Below are 24,024 nucleotides of genomic sequence, written 5' to 3'. Positions count from 1 at the left end.
AGTACAAGAACACAGATTATTGTTCAATCGCTAAAGCTACTTGACGAACTTAGAAGTCCACTTAAACAAACAAACCTGAACAAATACCATCCTAATACTGCACTTACATGTTTGTATATAAATACGTATTGTTTTATCACCTTGCAGGAGTTAAAAGGATTGACAGGTGTGCTCAGGTGCAAATCACAAATCGAAAATAGAGGAAAGGTAACCGTTTTGCACACGACCCTATAGTTAGCTGTGAAGAAGCATCATGGCGGACATAGATGGGACAGTTATGGAAGGGACCGCTGAAATTGTTGAAAATGTCAGTGATTGTTTTCAGTCTCTCGGGATAGAAGCAGATTCTGTGGACATTAATTCTTTACGGATAGGCGAGGAGGACGAAAGGGTGAGTCCGATATTTCGTTAAATTCTTAACACCTCGTGTTTGAATGAAAGTTGGCAGACGATATTATTGTAACTTTCAAATTCAGATGAAGGGGCCCAAGAGGGGGTAATTGAACTGTACATACGTTACGATATACAATGCTTACAGATACGCATGTTTGCCTGGACCCCAAACAGTTTAAAGATAAGCATGAAACTAACATCAGTTCTCTTCATTTATATACGTCACAAATATATTCGTGTTCGAGAGCATTTACCTGTCCGCTTCAGGTGAAAATTATAAAGGTATATGCAAACATTGTTACGCCATGTATTCACAGCTGTAAAGGACTGTACAGCTGTTAGTACAATAGGGTCTTGATATATGAAGTCAATCATATTTTTTGATGCTAAGTCTTAAGAAACTGTAATTAATATGTTTTATTTCATATGCTACATTGTGCAACCAATGTACAAGATAATGTCACCCCACATCCCACACTGCTGTACCTGTCATCTGTCTTGTCTGTGTATACTCAGGTAACAGTAAACTAATGAACAAACATTAATGATTGTAACCTTAATTATATGTGGCAGGTACATGTGTGTTAGATTCTTTGATCTATAGACCAAGTCTAGCTTTGTTCAAAAGACAAATTAACACTGTAAATTATTTGTATTTGTATATTTGTTACGACTGTTAGGTGTATGATAATATTTCATATACATGAATTTTATTTTAAAATGATTTTACTTAATGTTTATATATATTATTGATACGTAGTTTCAATAAGTACACTGTAAACAATTTGAATGAACATTTATTTTGGTTTTCTTACCTGTAGCTAATCCATTGTATTATACCTGTGTATATCTTAACAAACAAAGAAGTTGATATTGTACCCTAGCTGTAATAGGATTATCTATTGAAAAATATACCTGTCTTGTACACATCTCTTGTTTATATACGATTAATTTACAGTAACCTAATACACAAATGAACATCACAATTGTAGCTACAAAGCAGTCAAATATAGATAGTTCATGCTGGTTGCATACATTCAATGGTGGACTGATATAAGATGTACAATAATATAGAAACACCTGTTTATGTATATCTATCTGTATATATATATAACAACTATACAGGTATATTGAGGGGCCACCTGTTGTTGTATGTTTTACTAATAAATAGGGCTCTGAATTTGTGACACACATTATATCATAAATGAAATACTTCCATCGCTATTCTAACGAAAATTATTATATTGTAACAAAATGTACCATGTGATGAATAAAGTTCAATTTCATAGTTCTACATGGTTTATTTGGTGTGGATGCAAATGGAAGTCTTACCTGAATAGCATCTATACAGGTACATTAAGGGGTACAACCTCGGGAAATTTACTATTTGTTTAATATAATTACACATGAAAAGAGCCTTTGGAATTTATATTGATAAAGAAGAGGTTTAACAAAATCATTATTACATACTTAAAGCCTTTATTTTATAACTGAGAAATGCTTTTACAAAAGTGTATCCAGCTAGTATGATATGATATCATTGAATTGGTATAGTATTATATGATTTTTAATTTTTAAAGAATCTGATGGCAATATATTCAGCCATTTTATATATCAACACATGTATTATTTAATATATCAGTTTTGGACATAGAATTTACTGTTTAGATGAGATCTATGATTTATTTGTAATCTGAGAAAAATTCATTTACTCTACTTTTATTTAACTTATCCAGTTGGGAATGAAATCTTTATTTAAATCTTGACATCAAAATACAATTGTACATGTGTGTGTGTCTATAAAAAGTATGGTACGATATCGGCGACCATGATGTTTACAATTTAACACTGAAATTATCACAAAAAATAACCCCAGGCCTGGGAGTAACTATATCAATAGTGGCTATAGGACCAATCAGTGGTAAATCTCTGGTTCATCTTTCTGAATTAAATTCCTTACAAAATCTGGGTCACATTGTATGTGACCTTTATCAGCCTTGATCACCTGTGGGTTAATTACCATAACTAAATGACAGTATTATGGGATGTATGTAAGTGTGTATTGGTAGATATATTTTCTCTCTAATTCAGTTCAGCTGTTATAATGTGTGGGGTTGTCTGTAATGTGCTAGTAATAGGAAATGTATTGTAATACACAATTCAGGTGTGGACTCATATACCTGTATCTAGCTGTGCAGGTATGAATAGCATATCGGGAATTAACAGTTAGATTTTAGGTGTTTGGGAAAAGTATTTTACACAGGTAAAAATGTATATACCTGACTTGAGAGGGCTCTGTGACTCTCTTCTGAGGTGTGTTGTTGTCTCTATGGATTAATGTGAGTCCACCATACCTACATTTATCATTGTACTAGTACTGTAATAAATAATTCAGATGTCACATATGAACCATCCCTCCTGTCCCTCACTTACACCCCCCTCTCCTCCCTCTCCTCCCTAGGCCTCAAGCCCCTTAAAAAATTACCACATCTAGTGTTCTAGAATTCACCATTTACTAATATTCTTGACATTTTTATAACCTTTCTCTGGTAGCTGTTCACACGCTAATACTATTCCATTATCAAGCTTACCTGTTGTGCATACCGTAATTATACTGCAATAAACCCATTGACTTAAAAGTTGGGAGTTCAGTGGGATTTTTATTGGAGAACAAATCAAAATGTCATTTGATGGTGATTCTCTATGTATGTACATCACATGAGCTTGTTATTGGGCATGGAGTTATTGCAGCTACTGCAATAACATATTGTTTCACCATCTACTATCCCAAACCCAGGTAGCCAAACTTTTCTGGATGTCATATATACTGTAAAAAGTTTATAAGGTGCATACAATAGTGATAATTATCTTAATATTGTGATGGAAGAATCTAGAAAAATTATGACCACCATTTATGTAATTAATAGTGCAATCTGAGAATGTGCTAAAATTTCAGAGTGCAATAATATGTGGTTATGTTTGCATATTGTCACCATCACTATAAAGTAAATAAGTTTTTTTCAGATTGATAGAAAATTTCACTAAGACATATATACATATACAATGCCTAAAGGGAGTATTGCTGTAGTACCACTGTGCTGGTGTATGGCATGCGATCAAGTTCTTGAGGTGATTGTATTTTGAATTTATGTAAACAAGTTCAAGTGATCATGTGTATGCTAAGCCAGGTATATTTAAAGTTTGAAGGGGTATTGTAGTGGTTAATCTGTAAAACATCACATCACTGTAAAACTACCGGTAACATGTTATTTAAATATCTCTCTAAGCTTCCTATTCAAGATGCATATATATGATGCCCATGGATGATGGTGCCTTTCAAGTCCGATTTTATAGTGCTATCACACAGACTTATTACACTGACGATCGTTTTATATATGCCATATTATTCAGCTTTGTCAGATTTAGCCTTAATTGTTTCCATATTTTTTTTCCACTGTTGCCTATTGAAGACACTGACTTTAATTACTATTCTTCACTAGGAAAGCTTTTAACTTTTAAGATTGTACTTCAAGCAGTGGCCGCCGATGTATTTCCTTGGTACATTTGGAAACATATTTAATTATCAATTAACTGATCATGATCAAATACAGAAAATGTCCTAGCTGGCAAGGTGATCCTGTACTGAACACCCCCACAGTCAACCACAGGGATCCCCGGACAAGACACAAATTTCCAACCCACGGTCCATACATATTGTATTATCAGGAGTTAATCTAAGATTTGGGGAATACTATACCCATCATGAAATTTAGGGAAAATGAAGGCTGGAGTGTCTTGAATTATTAGTCCCCTATCAGTCCCCTGTCATTCCGTCCATCCGGTTAAAGTTTTGGTTAAAGTTTTATAATGGCACACGTACCATTCACTTAATGGTATAAGGATGCTGATTCTTTGCATAGAGGTTCTTTGGGTGTGTGGCATTACTTTTGTATGGTTAAAACTGAAAAAAATATTTTCATTTTTTGAAATTTTTGGCATATTATGAACTTACCTTTTTTCTCTATATTCTTCAGGTTAAAGTTTTGGTTAAAGTTTTATAATGGCACACCATTCACTTCATAATGGTATAAGGATGCTGATTCTTTGCATAGAGTTTCTTTGGGTGTGTGGCATTACTTTTGTATGGTTAAAACTGAAAAAAATATTTTTATTTTTTAAATTTTTTTTTCTATATTATGGACTTAACTCTTTTTGCTGTATTCTTCAGGTTAAAGTTTTGGAATGAACTTTTTTTCATAAAATGATCATGTTTCAGTTTTGGCTAAACTACTTACTCAAATTTGGCTAAAGTTTTAACTTGAGGGCGTCGGTAGGGGACATGTATTGGCTTACCAATACTCAGAGAATGCTTGTTCTTTAAAATTTAACATTTTACAGCTATTCTTTGCTACGATTCTTACGTATTTCATCAAAATTTGGGGGCTTTCCCCTGTTTTGGAGAGTTTTCATCTGTTTTATGTGATTTTTTCTTGATATTGCTTTTATTCAATGGGGAAAACTCCACAACCTGGGAATACTACCTTATTTCGGTACTAATATCGTGGCTAGCAGAGATGACTGTCAATGGATCAACTGTGCAGTCTTTTTCATTGTCTTTAAAGTTGAAGCAAAGGGCTGCAAGTACCAATTTTATACACTTTCATGCAAGAGCTCACTTTGTTTGTGTGAAGATTATAGCTTAAAGTGTTTTCAAATGTGTGCCTCTCTTAGATTTTCTCCTGTAACCTGAATATTGATTAGGTAAAATCTTCATCCTTTAAATGTTGATGGCTAATCATGATATCCGTAAATAGGAAACAAACATTGTCCTGATCCCTGTAACGACACACAGACAGTTCTTGATCAGGTGTCCAGATATATTGGCTTTTCAAGCTCCCCAGAGACAGCACCACTGACATGTTGCCTTAAGTCAGTCCCGACACTGACTCAACGGGATTGGGTCTCCGAGTCTCCGTCAGAGTTACTGAGGTGGGCGCAGGCACCATAAGTCTGTCCTGACGCTGACTCGACAGGATTGGGTCTCCAAGTCTCTGTCAGTGTTGGTGAGGTGGCTGGCATCGTAGTTGAAATCAATGGAGAGAATGAACACTTGTTGCGGAGTATTGATTGCTAGTTATTCTCGTAAAAAATTATCTACCCTCTGATTATACCAAAGATATCGGTGATCATTAGGTCATTCGTCTTTGTGATCTGGAGATAGGTACACAATGAGAGGATGTCTGCTTCTCGGTGTCTGTTAGGGTTGTTGTATGTATGTGTAAAACCAGGAATGATGAAGTGTCTTGTTTGCAAACAATCTCCAGTCTGACTGCCAATACTACTAAACAGTCGATACCCAATGACTGACTGTGTAATTTATCATCAATCAGCTGACTATTATTCTATAGTGAGTTACTTCTGCTTAACCTTATAACTATCAAAATTTGTATTCTGCAATTGCAACTGCCAATCTTTCAAAAACCGGTATTTTTGAGGAATTCATTGAAGGATATAATATATAACTACAACAGTTTGTACCTCCAAAGGATATTTAATGCAATTTTTGTGTTAGATAGCTAGCTGGATTGAATTATGGTGTGATGTTGAAATTTTCAATCATGAAGCTATTAACACTTACTGTGTTATTTGCTCCACTAAGGAGGCAGCTTTAGCTAGTGGACACTATATATATATTTGCTACCTATATCAACATCAATTTACCTGCAGCTAGAATGAATTTTCATAGAACAAGTATCTCCTCTGGGAAAATCCACTTGTCTGGTATACTTTATCCCTAATTGACTAAATTGGAGCCGTATCTGTCTGGGTTAATTTGTGTAAATGTTTATATATTCTAGGGCAATATAATAACCTAACACAGCTCTTCATGAGCAAAGGTTAATGCTCGGTAAATCCCTACCAGAAGCTAGAGCAGAAATAAAGAGTAAAGTAACAATTTGAAGTGGATAGGATTTTTACCAGACTGAGATGGATTGGATTTGTACCAATCTGAAATGAATAGGTTTAGATCTGAAGTTTATAGAATCCTTGTAACAATCCGAAATAGAAATGTTCTGTACTAGCCTGAAGTGGATAGGATCTTTGTATATAGTCTGAAGTGGATAGGATCTTTGTATATAGTCTGAAGTGGATAGGATAAATGTGTGCAGTCTTAAGTGGATAGGATATTAACAATATGAAAATGAAAGCATCTATACTTGCCTGAATTGGAAATATATGATCTTTGTGATAGTCTGAAGTGGATATGATCTTTGTAATAGTCTGAAGTGGATATGATCTTGTGATAGTCTGAAGTGGATATGATATTTGTGATAGTCTGAAGTGGATATGATCTTTGTAATCATCTGAAGTGGATATGATCTTTGAAATCATCTAAAGTGGATATGATCTTGTGATAGTCTGAAGTGGATATGATCTTTGTAATAGTCTGAAGTGGATATGATCTATGTAATAATCTGAAGTGGATATGATCTTTGTGATAGTTTGAAGTGGATATGATCTTTGTGAAAGTCTGAAGTGGATATGATCTATGTAATAGTCTGAAGTGGATATGATCTTGTGATAATCTGAAGTGGATATGATCTTTGTGATAGTCTGAAGTGGATATGATCTTTGTAATAGTCTGAAGTGGATATGATCTTTGTAATAGTCTGAAGTGGATATGATCTTTGTAATCATCTGAAGTGGATATGATCTTTGTGATAGTCTGAAGTGTATATGATCTTTGTAATCATCTGAAGTGGATATGATCTTTGTGATAGTTTGAAGTGGATATGATCTTTGTGAAAGTCTGAAGTGGATATGATCTATGTAATAGTCTGAAGTGGATATGATCTTGTGATAGTCTGAAGTGGATATGATCTTTGTGATAGTCTGAAGTGGATATGATCTTTGTGATAGTCTGAAGTGGATATGATCTTTGTAATAGTCTGAAGTGGATATGATCTTTGTGATAGTCTGAAGTGGATATGATCTGTGATAGTCTGAAGTGGATATGATCTTTGTAATAGTCTGAAGTGGATATGATCTTTGTAATCATCTGAAGTGGATATGATCTTTGTGATAGTCTGAAGTGGATATGATCTTTGTAATAGTCTGAAGTGGATATGATCTTTGTGATAGTTTGAAGTGGATATGATCTTTGCGAAAGTCTGAAGTGGATATGATCTATTTAATAGTCTGAAGTGGATATGATCTTGTGATAGTCTGAAGTGGATATGATCTTTGTGATAGTCTGAAGTGGATATGATCTTTGTAATAGTCTGAAGTGGATATGATCTTTGTAATAGTCTGAAGTGGGAAGGTTCTATGTGTGACCATGCAGTCTGAAGTGGATATGATCTTTGTGATAGTCTGAAGTGGATATGATCTTTGTAATCAGTCTGAAGTGGATATGATCTTTGTAATAGTCTGAAGTGGATATGATCTTTGTAATAGTCTGAAGTGGATATGATCTTTGTGATAGTCTGAAGTGGATATGATCTTTGTAATCATCTGAAGTGGATATGATGGTTGTGATAGTCTGAAGTGGATATGATCTTTGTGATAGTCTGAAGTGGATATGATCTTTGTAATAGTCTGAAGTGGATATGATCTATGTGATAGTCTGAAGTGAATATGATATGATCTTGTGATAGTCTGAAGTGGATATGATCTTTGTGATAGTCTGAAGTGGATATGATCTTTGTGATAGTCTGAAGTGGATATGATCTTTGTGATAGTCTGAAGTGAATATGATATGATCTTGTGATAGTCTGAAGTGGATATGATCTTGTGATAGTCTGAAGTGGATATGATCTTGTGATAGTCTGAAGTGGATATGATCTTTGTGATAGTCTGAAGTGGATATGATCTTGTGATAGTCTGAAGTGGATATGATCTTGTGATAGTCTGAAGTGAATATGATATGATCTTGTGATAGTCTGAAGTGGATATGATCTTGTGATAGTCTGAAGTGGATATGATCTTGTGATAGTCTGAAGTGGATATGATCTTTGTGATAGTCTGAAGTGGATATGATCTTGTGATAGTCTGAAGTGGATATGATCTTGTGATAGTCTGAAGTGGATATGATCTTGTGATAGTCTGAAGTGGATATGATCTTTGTGATAGTCTGAAGTGGATATGATCTTTGTGATAGTCTGAAGTGGATATGATCTTTGTGATAGTCTGAAGTGAATATGATATGATCTTGTGATAGTCTGAAGTGGATATGATCTTGTGATAGTCTGAAGTGGATATGATCTTGTAATAGTCTGAAGTGGATATGATCTTTGTGATAGTCTGAAGTGGATATGATCTTTGTGATAGTCTGAAGTGGATATGATCTATGTGATAGTCTGAAGTGGATATGATCTTTGTGATAGTCTGAAGTGAATATGATATGATCTTGTGATAGTCTGAAGTGGATATGATCTTTGTGATAGTCTGAAGTGGATATGATCTTTGTAATAGTCTGAAGTGGATATGATCTATGTAATAGTCTGAAGTGGATATGATCTTTGTGATAGTCTGAAGTGGATATGATCTATGTGATAGTCTGAAGTGAATATGATATGATCTATGTAATAGTCTGAAGTGGATATGATCTATGTAATAGTCTGAAGTGGATATGATCTATGTAATAGTCTGAAGTGGATATGATCTATGTAATAGTCTGAAGTGGATATGATCTTTGTGATAGTCTGAAGTGGATATGATCTTTGTGATAGTCTGAAGTGGATATGATCTATGTAATAGTCTGAAGTGGATATGATCTTTGCGAAAGTCTGAAGTGGATATAATCTATGTAATAGTCTGAAGTGGATATGATCTTTGTGATAGTCTGAAGTGGATATGATCTTTGTGATAGTCTGAAGTGAATATGATATGATCTATGTAATAGTCTGAAGTGGATATGATCTATGTAATAGTCTGAAGTGGATATGATCTATGTAATAGTCTGAAGTGGATATGATCTTTGTGATAGTCTGAAGTGGATATGATCTTTGTGATAGTCTGAAGTGAATATGATCTTGTGATAGTCTGAAGTGGGAAGGATGTATGTGTAACCATGCAGTCTGAAGTGGATATGATCTATGTCTTTATTAAGTGGATGTGATATGTATTTTAATTAGATGTAATCAAAACTGTTGGGAAGTCTAACTTTGGAAATGTGTCTTGGAAAGGTGTAAATGTTACTGGTTTATTGGCCAGTTGGCAAAGTACAGCTGGTGTAAGTATAGTAGTAATATAAATCAATCTTTTATTATAGGGAATTTTATATGCCGAACAGCACCAGAAGGTTCCCAATACAACATCTGTATAGCTTCATGTGTGTACACTGGCTTCAGTTGGTTGATGTTGAATTAATGGATGAGACCAGCAGAAATTAGGGGAGAGTACATTTGTGCTTTTTCGTCTCATTTTAGTATACTGATTAATTAGTCACCGAGTACAATGTACCCTGTATAGGGTTTAATTTCTTGATGACAACCTTGAAGATACCTTTACAGCTGTTAAGCTTCAGTGGAATTAGGCCAGGAATTGTATTCAGAGACTCATTTCCATGCTGGAAACATTCTACATCGCCTTGACATTTAGAAATGTTTTAAGGATTTATAATGTTCAATGACCTTAGCTCTAGACTATTGCAAGGCAATTGAAAATATTGAATGTGGAAGATAGGCAAGAGTCAGTGTTGTCCTTTATAATCATTAGAAAAAATTACATTTAAGTTTGTAATTTTGTCAGCCATGCTGCTGAGCTGCTGCTGTGTGTCATCATCACAGTCTGGTGAATGAAGAGTGTGCCTGGATATTAAACTAATACAGAAGAATTCTAAATGTGTTGGATCATGTAACAATAGTTATTTCACAATTGTTTTCTTACCATTCAAATAAAATCCAAAGCTGTTAATCCACATTTTAGATTTTAACGATTAAATTGAAGGATCCTGAGTCAAGAATGCTGTCAAAAAAAACCATTTTGAAATATCAGTATTCATTTTGCACAAACATCAACTGCTAAACTGTTGGACACTCCAGATCTGGCAATCTCTACTAGGTAGTCCAATGCAACTAGCCCTTGGTTACCCATGCTCAGGTTGGAGATATAGATTGCTTTAGGTGAGAGCGTACTGATATTGTACCAAGTGTTTTCTGTAGTACCATCAGTGGGGCCAATATTGTACCCATCAAGTGATACACTGCTACTCAGCAACCTCAAGTGTGGACAATATATCTTTGTCCGTTTCTAGTGTTTTTCTGTGCTGTGATATAGATATACTGTGATGGCCTGTTAGTACTTCCTTTTCAAGTGTTCTGGAGAGTTTTTTTTAGATGTATTCTCGATGCCAGGATGTTTGGGATGTTTTGTTGTGACATGGAAAACCTATAGACTGTGATGAAATGTTGAACCAGTATCATTTAAATAGTTTGTCAATCCTGTAGCCAGAACTGTGATAATTGTATAGTATTACTATACCTTTACATCCACGACTCTGACTCACAAGCTTGCTGCCACCGCCTCTGAACTTTATCCTTATATGCCCTTTATACACCTCTACCTCTCTGGATTTGCTACCATATGGATATCCCTCATGGAGGATTTAATATGTCAATACACCGAACCATTATAGGCACAATCACCAAACTGGGAAAATATTTTTCGGTAGAATCTGCAGAGGAGTACATGTATATATAGACCAAGAGAGGTCCTACATGACTGTCAATGCTATATGTAGCTATTGGTTTTCCTAATGTGCTAGCCGTGATAGTGCTGTGTGACAGGAAGGTGTCTGCGCTGTAAAACCAACACATTTTGTAACTTATAAATTGTTCAGATTTCACATACACATGGATTAAGTGTACTGCAACCACAAATCCTACATGTATATTTATGTGTTTTTCCATTTGTAAACAGGAAAGTATATGGTTCCCATTGGAAATTAATGTATGTGTGAAGCTTGTATACCAATTAGAACATCATACTGCCAGTAGCCCTGAAGTAAACTAGTATTGGCAGATCTCAAATCAAATTATCAGTTGCTGTCTGTGTACCTAACCTCTGACGGGGAGGTTGTGAGATCGCCCCTGTGAATACTATCGGCTCTGTGTTTTTTGATTGTGTTTGTTTGCAGGTATTAGACACACCTGTTCTATAATTAGGAAACTACAGGTATCACAAGGTCGTTTGGATCACTTGGAATCTCCTGGTACATGTAGGAATGGCGGTGAGTTTGAATAACATCATACATGCCATATTCTCTATGCATGACTGATTTAGTTTTCTCTTTCTATTATAGAATCACTTTTTAAATGTATGTAAATAATATAATGTAACAATGGGGCATTTGTTTCAGATACACACCGGTTTTACAGCTGAGTTAGTTCAACTTAAATGACTTTAAGAAAAATACTTTAAGCAGAATTAACTTTGCAGGAAAAGTAATATTAATGTCAGCTTTACATTTTGTCATATGGATGTAAATTGTAACAAAATTAGCTTAAAAAATGTGAAAAAAATTAAGTACTGTACATTTCAATGTATATTAGGAAAAGAATTCTAAGTGTAATATATTTTTGTATAGATTTCTTTTCTGTCTGCATTTCAAAATGAGAAGTTTCATAGCTCACATTTTTAATGTTGCTGTGGACTGTACTGGAAAACAAAAACAAATTCTGTAATTCACTATCCTAATAACAGCTAGCAAGGCAGTTGATTGTGTTAAAATCTCAGCTATATAATATTTTGTTTCCATAATTTTCATGAATGATACCTTCCTATAACCAGTCCTCCCTATTTACAGTACATGGACAATACACACCTTTTTATACCCCCACAACAAAGTTAGGGGGGTATACTGGAATCAGGTTGTCTGTCCGTCCGTCCGTCCGTCCATCCGTCTGTCTGTAGACGCATTTTGTCCGGACAACTCCTCCTAAACTAAATGGCCAATTTCAATGAAACTTCACACAAATATAGAGGACCATGTATAGATGAGCATGCCACTTTTTTTTTTTTTTCAAAATTATGGTTGCTATGGCAACTGGTCACTATAAACAGGTTTTCCGATAAGAACCATAACTTTATACTTGTCCGGACAACTCCTCCTAAACCGAAGGGCCGATTTCAATGAAACTTCACACAAATATAGAGGACCATGGGTAGATGTGCATGCCATTTTCTTTTTCTCAAAATTATGGTTGTTATGGCAACTGGTCACTATATTACTGGGTTATCTTAGTTAGCCTCTAATTAACAATTCCAATTCACCATTGACTCGTGCAGATTGCGGGGGTATTAGTCAGCCATCCTGGCGACAGTTCTAGTTCACCTTAATTTTCGACATGCATTCTCAGTCAAACTGTTTTCGTTATCCATAATTCAAAATTCTATTAGTCCAACAGAAAATAAAAACAATTTAAAAGATGTGGTTTTAAAGTATTAGTTTGTCCATAGGAGGTCTGAAATGTAGCTTATGATCATGACTTGAAATTTGGAAAGTGCTCAATTTCTCTGATGGAAGTTCTAAAAAATGCAAGGATGTAAACATGAGGAGAGTTTGGAGCTCAATTGATAAATAAATGGTTCACCTCCATCATTTATAGTCTATTGTTGTCATCCACTAACAATTTAATTACAATTAATAATAGATTTGACCTCTCAAGGTATTTGACCAGTAGGTTTATACATAATTTTATTGTCAAATTTTATATGCAGCAAAAGGATTTGGAACAAGTTAAATAGCTAAGAGTACTACCACTGTTTGGCACTGTAGATGACACCGATTGTCAAAAGGTCATCAAATGAGACAAAATTAATATCAAGCTATCAATGTTGTGATATTAGATGATTTTTATTTCATTTAAAGTCACAGGGGTCAAATATGTGAAAAAAGGCATTTAATGCCCTTTACTCAAGAAGACCTAGCTAGGTAACATGACAATGTAGTTGGGTTAGACAGTAATCAAGGATTTGATAGTAGATGCTGGCCTTCATAAAGCAAATAAGCAAAACTTTTTGGATCTAAAAAACTGGCAGGATACAGAAGTATAAAAGTGTTTAATGAACATACAGGGTAGGGGATGGAAATGAGGAAGGTCAGTATAAATTTTTGGCTGTATAACTTGCAGTAAAGCGTTTCATATCAGGAGAAAGTATTGTTTACAAGATACTATAGAGCTGGTGCCAGGTAAAATTAGAATGACATGAGCTTGCCATGGGTTTATTTTATGTTTTAGTCTACACACCCAAATCTATCACCTCCCTCCTTCATTATTAATGAGAAGAATAAGGTCTAGTATCGATGTCTCCTCAGGTTGGATTCAGTCAGCAGAGTTAAGTGGGTGTATCGACTAATTATATCAATTTTCAGAAGTTTGCTGGAATTGTACAATAATCCTAAAAAAGCCTCCTGTAGGGATGTCTTTGATTTAATTATCTACATTAACTGTACCTAGGGTGACACCAGATGGTAGGATATCATAAGGTACATTAATAGTTATAGGTGATAATGATAGTTGGTAGCTGTACAGGTCTGTAATGGTTAGCTACATTCGTTATATCCCTGCATTTACAGCTCTGTCTTTGAGTCTGTCCTCCTGTGTATCTACTTGCAGTCTGTTCTTTGATCTGTCTATCTGTTTGTAGGAGTTGTCTGAAGTATTACTCCTTAATTTACTTGCTAAACATTTTCTTTTCGCTGAACATTTTCTTTTCGGAAACTCTGCAATTTCTTTCGCTTTTTGAGGAGTTATGTCCCTTTAATGATTTCTTTAAATACCCTAGCAAAATTTTATGTGGGAGTGAGGGTGTTAAGCTGTTACCTTTCACCTACAGCTCTTTTTGAAATATGCATCTTTGAATTCTTACCTTTTCTAAAATGTATTAAATTTGTAAGTCTTTTCAGTTCTATGGTGTTTAGTAGAATTTTATGGTTAATAATCACAGAACATTGTATTATATAGGTGTTTTCATTTACTTCATAAAGCATTTTAATCAAATATGTCTTTTTTAGCAAAGAGTGGAAAATCTATATAATAGATATTTAACATCAGTATTGTAAGTTTTCAGTGAAGTCAAAACAGGAAAACAAGGATTATAACTTGACTTTGGTTTTTATGCCAAAATTTCCATGTAAAGTTTTAGTTCACCTGGTTCAAAAGGCCAAGTGGGCTTTTAATGGAATGGTGCAGTGTCCTTTGTCAGACATCAACATTTTCCTTTAAACAACCTCTTCTAATCATATAAAAATAAACCAATAGGCCTAGAATAATTATATTTGGCTGATAGGTTCCTGGATTTGAGCCCATGGTTTGTGAATCACCAAATATTGAATATCAGATATAAGCTGAACCATTCTTCTTCTTGTAATGTATGTATACATTATGAATTTTATTTCAATGAACCTGTACTGGATTGAGCCAAATGTCAACTTGTTGGGGTCAAAAGTTATAGCTTAGACTAGACTATCTTACAAGGTAGAATGCTTTAAAAGATCTTTGTAAGTAACATACACAGGTCTTGTAATTTGGCTGTAGGTATGTTCAACTTTTCTTAAAACTATGCTTTTAAGTTAGGCTGCCGACCCCCGAAGCCCCAAAAGGTGTTTTATGTTATTGCTGTTACTAATTTTGATGCCAATTACCCTGTAGAGATAAGAAACCAGCTAGACTATCAAGTAATTTAAATTTAATCTCTGTTTTTTTTTTTTAGATGATTCATTTTGTTAACTAGCATTATATGCATTAAAAAAATAATAACATCCGTATAGTACTTCATTTTCAACTGGCGGAAATATTATTCATTAATTTTGCACAGATAAAAAGTAGCAGTTCCCGGTATCCTTTATTTTCTTTGCTACAAATATCAGCTCAGCTAGAACTTTGCTTATATACATTAAAAAGTGGTTGGAGCGAAATATCTGACTAATGCAACTTTCAGTACTTTGATTAGTATAATGGTTTCAAAATTAAAAAAAAAATAATTTAATAGATATTTTGTAATTTTTCACTTATTTCCTTTTAAAACAACGTAAATTCTTTGAAGTATAAGAAGTATAAATAATTGATTGGAACAAAAATTTTCCTATGTATTTTTTTTATATATTCTTTGATATATAAATCATTTAAAAACTTTTTGATGTTATTTTTATGAATCCCAGAGGGAGGTCACTTTACACTCAGTTTCTTTAAATTAAATGAATACCATTAATTAAACTCGTGTGTTGCTAAGGAAGCCTTAAGTTGATTGGCATCTTGGTATATATCAAGAGTCTCACAAGACATGTGCGATGTATGTGGTGCTATTAACATACGGAAACATACATCTTTTGGGGAAACATTAAGTTTGTTTTTGTATTTTGTGCAGGTTGCAGGTAGATGTTCAAGGACAGTTTTTATGAGGCAGGGAGTGTTCCAGTTTGTAGGCTTCTATAATATCCCTGATTATTATTACTTAATGACTTTCAGCTAGATTTGTTGAAAACTATAAATAATATCAATAATAATTTGTTTGTAACAGTTTTCTTAATGCCACTGAATACTTTACTATAATGTCTGGCTGTTCGGTCGTCCGTCTGTCAACAATTGGATACAGTTTTGGTGCAGGTTTCTTAAGTCGTCTACAGTTCAGTCAAATCATGTGTTATTGCCCCTCATTTTTGGTATGGATGTTCTTATGGGGTCTGATAATGATGGTGTAGATTTAATTTTGAAAATTATTTTTATTTTTATTTTTTTTATTTTTGGCATATTTTGGACTTAATATACTTTTTTTGCGGTTTAAGTATTGGAATAGGTTCCTTCAGTGGTCAACAGTCCACCATTCAGATAATATAATGAGCTATCTTGTGCAGTCTATCAGTGACAATATAGATTCAATTTGTGAACAAAAACTTTATTTTTTCAGTTAAGTCTTTTCAAGGGCCATTGACTGAAGGTTGCAGATCCTGAATTTGACCTACATTTCACATTCCCATAAACATTAATATACCTTTGTTAAGAAAATTTTTAATTTACAGTGATGACTATATATATCACTTCTGTAAATAATCACCGGTGCAAGCATATTTATTATGTAGACATGGTACATATTCTTTAGATATAAAACAAGACTTGTCAGAAGGCAGCATATTTTTTTTTGTGAAATTCAGAATCAGTTTTTTAAAAGTAGGTCAAAGGTCACAGTCAAGGTCAGCAGGTCAGATTATGTAGTACCAATAGAAAGGCTTTCTGGCAAGGAACACACATGTGTAATATGAAAACCCTGTCTGGTAATGTTTATATACTGTTAAGGTTAAAGGTTTTTAAAAGTATATTAAAGGTAATGGTCAAAGTCAGCAGGACCACAAATATAAAGTACCAACAGGAAGGTCACAAGAAACACACATGGAAATGGGAAATACCTTAGCTTTATCTTCATTATTATCGACACAACACACTGTTTATAAAAAAAAACTTGAACCTAGCTATTGACAGATGCTGATGCTGGGGGTATAACTATAGCTCCCTTGGACTTCATCCCAGTGAGCTTAAAATCATCGGATGGACGGGTGTATTTTACATCTATTAACGATGCTCATTGTTAAACATGATCCTGTTTTAATGAATTTTCGATGCTTATATGACCTGTTAACCATATTTGAAAAAAAAAAGGTATATAGTGTGAACCAGATTGAATCAGTGTCTAACATTCTGATACAACAAACATGTTTCCATCAGTGCTAGCTTTCCCTACAATAAATATAAACTCTGTACTATCTTTCTTCTGCATCAACGATATAAAATGGCTGCCAACACCAGCAGAAGCGATAGACAACTTAGATCAATAAAAACACATAATGGTGATTTCAGAGGAAATTATGACAAAAACTGCTTTAATAGCTACAAGTCCAAACGTTATTACAGCCGGAAGCAACAGCCATCATGATTCTTTTCAGTCATTACTGTTATGTCTGTCAGAAAAGTGTCGGAGCAAATATCAGTCACCTAGCAACAGAAGTCTGACCAAAATATAGTTCTTTTAGAGATCAGATGAAATATCAGTCTCCTAGAGACCAGACCATATACTACAGTAGTGTACTAGATACCAGGCCAAATATCAGTCTCCTAGAGTCTAGACCATATACTACATTAGTGTACTAGAGACCAGACCAAATATTAGTCTCCTAGAGACCAGACCATATACTACAGTAGTGTACTAGAGACCAGACCATATACTACAGTAGTGTACTAGAGACCAGACCATATACTACAGTAGTGTACTAGATACCAGGCCATATACTACAGTAGTGTACTAGAGACCAGACCATATACTACAGTAGTGTACTAGATACCAGGCCATATACTACAGTAGTGTACTAGAGACCAGACCATATATATACTACAGTAGTGTACTAGATACCAGGCCATATACTACAGTAGTGTAATAGATACCAGGCCATAAACTACAGTAGTGTACTAGAGACCAGACCATATACTACAGTAGTGTACTAGAGACCAGACCATATACTACAGTAGTGTACTAGAGACCAGACCATATACTACAGTAGTGTACTAGATACCAGGCCATATACTACAGTAGTGTACTAGATACCAGGCCATATACTACAGTAGTGTACTAGAGACCAGACCATATACTACTGTAGTGTACTAGAGACCAGACCATATACTACAGTAGTGTACTAGAGACCAGACCATATACTACAGTAGTGTACTAGAGACCAGACCATATATATACTACAGTAGTGTACTAGAGACCAGACCATATACTACAGTAGTGTACTAGAGACCAGGCCATATACTACAGTAGTGTACTAGAGACCAGACCATATACAGAGGAGCCCACTTATTTGCATATCGGTTATTTGAATATCCCGCTTATTTGCATAAAATTCTCAGGTCCCGATTTTCTTCTTCTTTATCTTTGTATTTTAATCCCGTGTATTTGCATTGACTAAAACACTGACTCCCGCTTATATGCATATAAAAATTCCAAAAAATCGAAAAATTTTTATTGATTTTAGGGTATTTTTGTGATTTTCCCGTAATAAAAGTTTTAAGAAAAGTGTCTTAACTTACATATTGATTCGACACGATGTACAACGTTATCTAATCATTGGTTCCCACTTCGTCAAAACAGGTTATGTTCGATGCATCGATATCGACATTTAGTTATTATCCAGACCATATCAGTAGCATTGTGAAGAAGAATTACTGAATAAAATATTTATATGCCTCATCTTTTGATGAGATTTGTTTATTTATTATAGCATCGATCCAAACCTGTGTTCTGTGCACTTGAACACTCGCTGAGGCAGGTTGCGATCGCCATGATTGTTTACTAGGCGCGTTGCATTGTGGGGGCATATGTGTAATGAACGACAACTCTTTGTGTGTGTGTGCGCCATTTTCCAAAACAAACCCAAACGACAATACACATCTCACGGTCATTTAAGACAGTCTATTGCTTAAGCAGTTCATCATCTATGATCAAACAACTAATATACTCATAGCAGGAACAAAATGCATCTCGAGACGATAATGAATGTTAATTGAAACGATCACATTGTACATCGTAGTGCCAACCCACGCGTGTATGACCGATATCGGACCCACAGACTCGGAGTGACAAGTAGTAAACGATGAAGTATATGCAAATATTTGTACATTTACAAAGAATAACAACCCATTTATTTCGTATTTACTCTTATATTTTAAATAATGTTTTTTTAATTATATTTTTAATGCAAATAACGTAAACAATCATATAGCGCCCGTTTTGAGTACCTACCTGACGATCTACATAGTGTATAAGAGGGGCCAAAACCCAACTCCGCCTATACGAATACTCCGGTTATTTGCATATTTTGTCATGGAAAAAGGGCTATGCAAATAAGCGGGTTGCTCTGTACTACAGTAGTGTACTAGAGACCAGACCATATACTACAGTAGTGTACTAGAGACCAGACCATATACTACAGTAGTGTACTAGAGACCAGACCATATACTACAGTAGTGTACTAGAGACCAGACCATATACTACAGTAGTGTACTAGAGACCAGACCATATACTACAGTAGTGTACTAGAGACCAGACCAAATATCAGTCATCTAGAGACCAGACCAAATATCAGTCTCCTATAGAGACCAGGCCAAATATCAGTCTCCTATAGAGACCAGACCAAATATCAGTCTCCTAGAGACCAGATCAAATACCAGTCTCCTAATTAGACCAGACTGAATGGGAGCACACTTATTATTAGTCTTCAAAAAAACAGTATAAAAATTGGTCTCCTATAGAGATAAGACAAAATATCAGTTTCCTACATAAGACCATTCAGACCGAATATCAGTCTAGTAGATAAGAAATATGTATTGGATTATTTCCCAAGCTTGATTTTGGTATTTCTTTGTGCCTGATTTGCATTTTGGTCGCCTTTCTTACCATCACTGATGAGTCCCAGAAGAAAGAAATAGCTATTTGGTGCAGTTTGATTCATTTCGGATCTACTTTAATAATCTATAATTTATTTTCTATGAGGCTATGTTATATCCTGTGTATCTTTTGTACAATCCTTCAGGAGACTATAAAAATGTCCTTTAAGGATGACACACTCACTGGACCTAGTGTGTGTCTTCTGGGCCAAAGACTGATAAATGATGGAGGGATGTACTTAGTGGACTAATTTACTGTCCAATTAATAGCAGGTGTCCAGGTGGATGATGAAAGTGGTTAAACCATCTGTCATTGGTGTGCAGAGTTCCAAGGTTTGAATACCGATTAATTATTGCCCTCACCTTTTACTCCGCTATACCTGGTACAGCAGACTGTCTTCACTGCCTATGTGCAGGATTTAGGTATACTTATTTCAGCCAAAGAAATGTGTTTTGACCATTTTTCAACAGATCTGTTTAAAAATCACTGTTAACCACACTTGTCTATAAAAGTTGACACATGCATACCTGTCTATCAAAGTTTACCTGCCCTTATAATAGACTGTCGGCTGATGTTTGTGTACGGTTTGGACCTGTACACATCTGGTCAGACTGCCCTGCTAACACCTATCTCACAACCTACAAAGAAACCTGATTAAAGCATGTGATCAATAATTCAGGCCAATCCTTGGTCACTAAGTTTATATGCAAAATTATCAGCTGACTGATAGGTAGCTGGAGTTAGTTCTTACTTCACCACTTTCACACCTGTACATGTACTGAGTCGCCATCAACATTTTGTCAGCTTTCAGGTTTATTTTTGAAAATTGTCTATCTGGAATGTTGCTGCAGAATCCAAAGAGGAATTATGTGTAGACCTTCAAAGGCAAGATGTAACTATCATAAATTAACTTTAAACACTCCAACAAATGCAACTTTATTGTGTAGCATTCGTTGGTGGGCCAATTTGGAATAATTAAGAATCCTAGCCAGGATTAGTTAAGTGTAACTGTATGTTATTCAAGGAGCTTGTAGACAACATGGACTACCAAATTCCTGAAATTATTGTTTCCTGTGTAGAGGTAAGCTATTGTTTCTGTGTAGTTCCTGGGAATTTTTTGTAATGCTTTTTTTTTTTAAAGAATTTGTGTAAAAAATGCCATGGTTGAGTATAAGTGTGGATATAATTGCTCATAATGAAGCAGTGTGAAGGGATTTTGGGGTATTAGAATGTGTATATATGGTGTTTAACCTATTAAGATAAGTGTGATAAGTGTAGGTGGTATACACATCAGTATACCCATGCACACTTTAATGTAGTTCCCTGTTAACCCATATACATGGAAGCTTGATCCACATAAGTCTCTGCACCTTGTTCCACATAATTTTCAAGTTTGTGTAGTGGGTCGATGACTAACAAGTCACCAGGTTCCTCAATACATATATATTTATATATAATTAAATCCCTGGTCCGAGTCCAGTTCTTGTCTAAATGGAAGTTCTGTAATATAGGGAAAAAATTAAATGCATTTGAGGAGGGAGATTCATGAATTTTTCATAGAATTGAAAACCTTCATATCAACAGAAGACCTGAGATCAATATTTTGCTAAGGAATGGAATGGTTAAGCTGGAAATGTCCATGAATTTAAGGTATTTTTATAGAAAATAACAAAAGAAAACCCACTTACTGATTGGCACAGTTAATTTATCACAAAATTATTTTGACACTCGTTTTAAAACTGCATTGCATGCATGAACCATGTTCTGGTCAATCTACACCTCTGTCCATCAGTACAGGGAAAGCAGCATGAACTCTTCAGCAGCTTCAGTTTATATTTTCATCATAATCATATGCATGCATGGTAGCATTAAGTTGTACACACTAAAGGTTAAAGGTCAAAAGTCACACATAGCCTTTTTTGAAACAGAAAGATTCTTTAAGAACCTCTAATCAGGTTTAGTGTATTTTCATTCTGTAACATTAAGCACTCTACCAGTTTTGATTATCTGTGCTGATGGACATTGGACGGTGTCCGACTCCAACTGGATATATTTACCCATAGAGGAAGGTCAAGGTCATATACAATGTACAAAATACACCAGTCATGCTTCCCCTGAGCAAGGTCGAGGTCATTACTATGGAACCAAGTGCCCTACAGACCCCGGGGGAAGTCTAACAGGAAGAGCAGCCAGAACACTGACAGGGAGCTGTATAAAGTGCAGTTTTATGGTTATGTTTTGTCAGTTTTCTGGAGCAAGGAAACATTTGAAAAATGACGGGAAAGTGTCCAAACATGCAAACACCATTGGCGTTCAGTTGAATAGACGCTTAATGTATTTGGTTAAAACAAATCCATGAGGGGCAGTAGTCGGTGGTGTGTTTGCAGAAAACTACAACTGTCAACATGAATTCCATAGCATTGGAATAAACTTTGGCAGTTGTTGTGTGTTGCATTGGAACAACCGAATCAACTAGTGCTGCAGCAGATTCACATTTAAAGACTCCATCTTTGTAAGACGGCAAAAGTTGAAATTCAGTCATAACAATCATAGCAATGCTGAAACAATTAAATGAAGTATAATGTATATTTTTGTGGATCGGATATTATCACAAATCTTGGTCACTGTATAATATATGGTCTGAATGGGTGAAACTGGTCACTGTATAATATATGGTCTGAATGGGTGAAACTGGTCACTGTATAATATATGGTCTGAATGGGTGAAACTGGTCACTGTATAATATATGGTCTGATTGGGGAAACTGGTCACTGTATAATATATGGTCTGAGTGGGTGAAACTGGTCACTGTATACCATATGGTCTGAGTGGGTGAAACTGGTCACTGTATAATATATGGTCTGAGTGGGTGAAACTGGTCACTGTATAATATATGGTCTGAATGGGTGAAACTGGTCACTGTATAATATATGGTCTGAATGGGTGGAACTGGTCACTGTATAATATATGGTCTGAGTGGGTTAAACTGGTCACTATATTATCATATGGCTTGAAGCGGCAAAAATGGTCATTTTTTGGGCTCAGAGGTTGAAACTGTATTTTGATATGGCCTGAGATGTTGATAATGTATGCATGGACATAGTTTGACCTGGGATCTTCTAACAGTGGCTATCAGATTATTGTATAGGCTTTTATTGATGTTAATTTCCTAAGTTCTTTGGTAGATATACGGTTATATGCCCATTGTTATGAAAATGAATTTAAAAAATGTGAATCTTAATTGAAGGCTCCTGTGAAGTCATAGATGAACTGGACTGTCGGTGAAATACATCCACATGCACATTGTTACAATTTTAATGTTTATGAAAAGTGTTTGTGTGTTAAGTTATAATTCTACAAAGGGGACAGGCTGTAATTTCACCAATTTCTGTCCTGAATGATTAAAGCAGTTGTACAATCATAAGAAAAATGTGCATCTTCAGATTTTGACAGAGTGAACACTCATGATCACTAAGGCAAAATCACATTTAAGAATGGGGTCATTAGCATCCTAAAATCAACCTAACCTAACATAATATCAACATCAACATTTTGTTTAATAATGACAATAGATTACTTTTTTTACTCATCAATAAACCTATGCCTGGTATAATGTGAACCAGTGTCAATTGCAGTTCAGTGAAAAAAATGCAATACATTTTCATTGTCCAGGAATAAGCTTATCATATCCTCTTTATGTGGTAGCTTTCTATACCTATAATAGGGTAAAATACTGTATAACAAATTTAACAGAAGATGATTGTTTTCTGAATTCTCTAAATGCTTCTGTTTTTGATACAAATTTTCCAGATTTTACCTGTGTAGACTACCAGGTAAATCAGTCAAGACCTGTAAGTGAACTTTTGACCCCTGTGATATAATTGGTGATGGCAAAGATTGTATTACCATATTAATGTCGACATTCAGCTACAGTTAGAACAGGTGCTTTGAAATCTCATAACATTACAGATTTCTCTGTTGATAACATACAATAAACATTTATTGCTTGTTTGAATTTCACTTTGTGGTTAATTTGTGTTGCTGGGATCAAAAGGGCGTGGAGCTGGAATATTTTTTTTGTAAATCTATATTAATGATGGGCAATATTTGTGCAAGTGGAATGATTTTGATGTGATTTATTAACTCAATCAATAAAAATTGCCACCTATTGAATTTCTGTTTACAAGCTTT

General features: G+C 34.9%; 1 protein-coding gene across 7 annotated transcripts in view; it reads left to right on the top strand.

Moving 5' to 3' along the window:
• The first annotated feature begins 204 nt into the window (after positions 1–204).
• Positions 205–24,024, top strand: part of LOC117327677 (four and a half LIM domains protein 2-like) — a 127,508-nt gene continuing 103,688 nt past the window's right edge. For 2 of the 7 annotated variants that reach the window (XR_004532708.1, XM_033884758.1), the window contains exon 1: positions 208–391. Coding sequence is in view for 6 of the 7 variants with exons in the window: in XM_033884758.1 (XP_033740649.1) it covers positions 254–391 (138 nt within the window). In the remaining variant the exon portion in view is untranslated. Of the gene's footprint in view, positions 392–11,532; positions 11,627–20,644; positions 20,915–24,024 lie in introns of those variants that run through there. The other 5 variants (XM_033884759.1, XM_033884760.1, XM_033884761.1 and 2 more) reach the window with 5 other exon arrangements.

This window comes from Pecten maximus, chromosome 5, assembly GCF_902652985.1.
Source record: "Pecten maximus chromosome 5, xPecMax1.1, whole genome shotgun sequence".
NCBI lineage: Eukaryota > Metazoa > Mollusca > Bivalvia > Pectinida > Pectinidae > Pecten > Pecten maximus.
The sequence above is the reverse complement of the archived record's forward strand: the minus strand, read 5'-3'. Positions and strand labels throughout refer to the sequence as shown.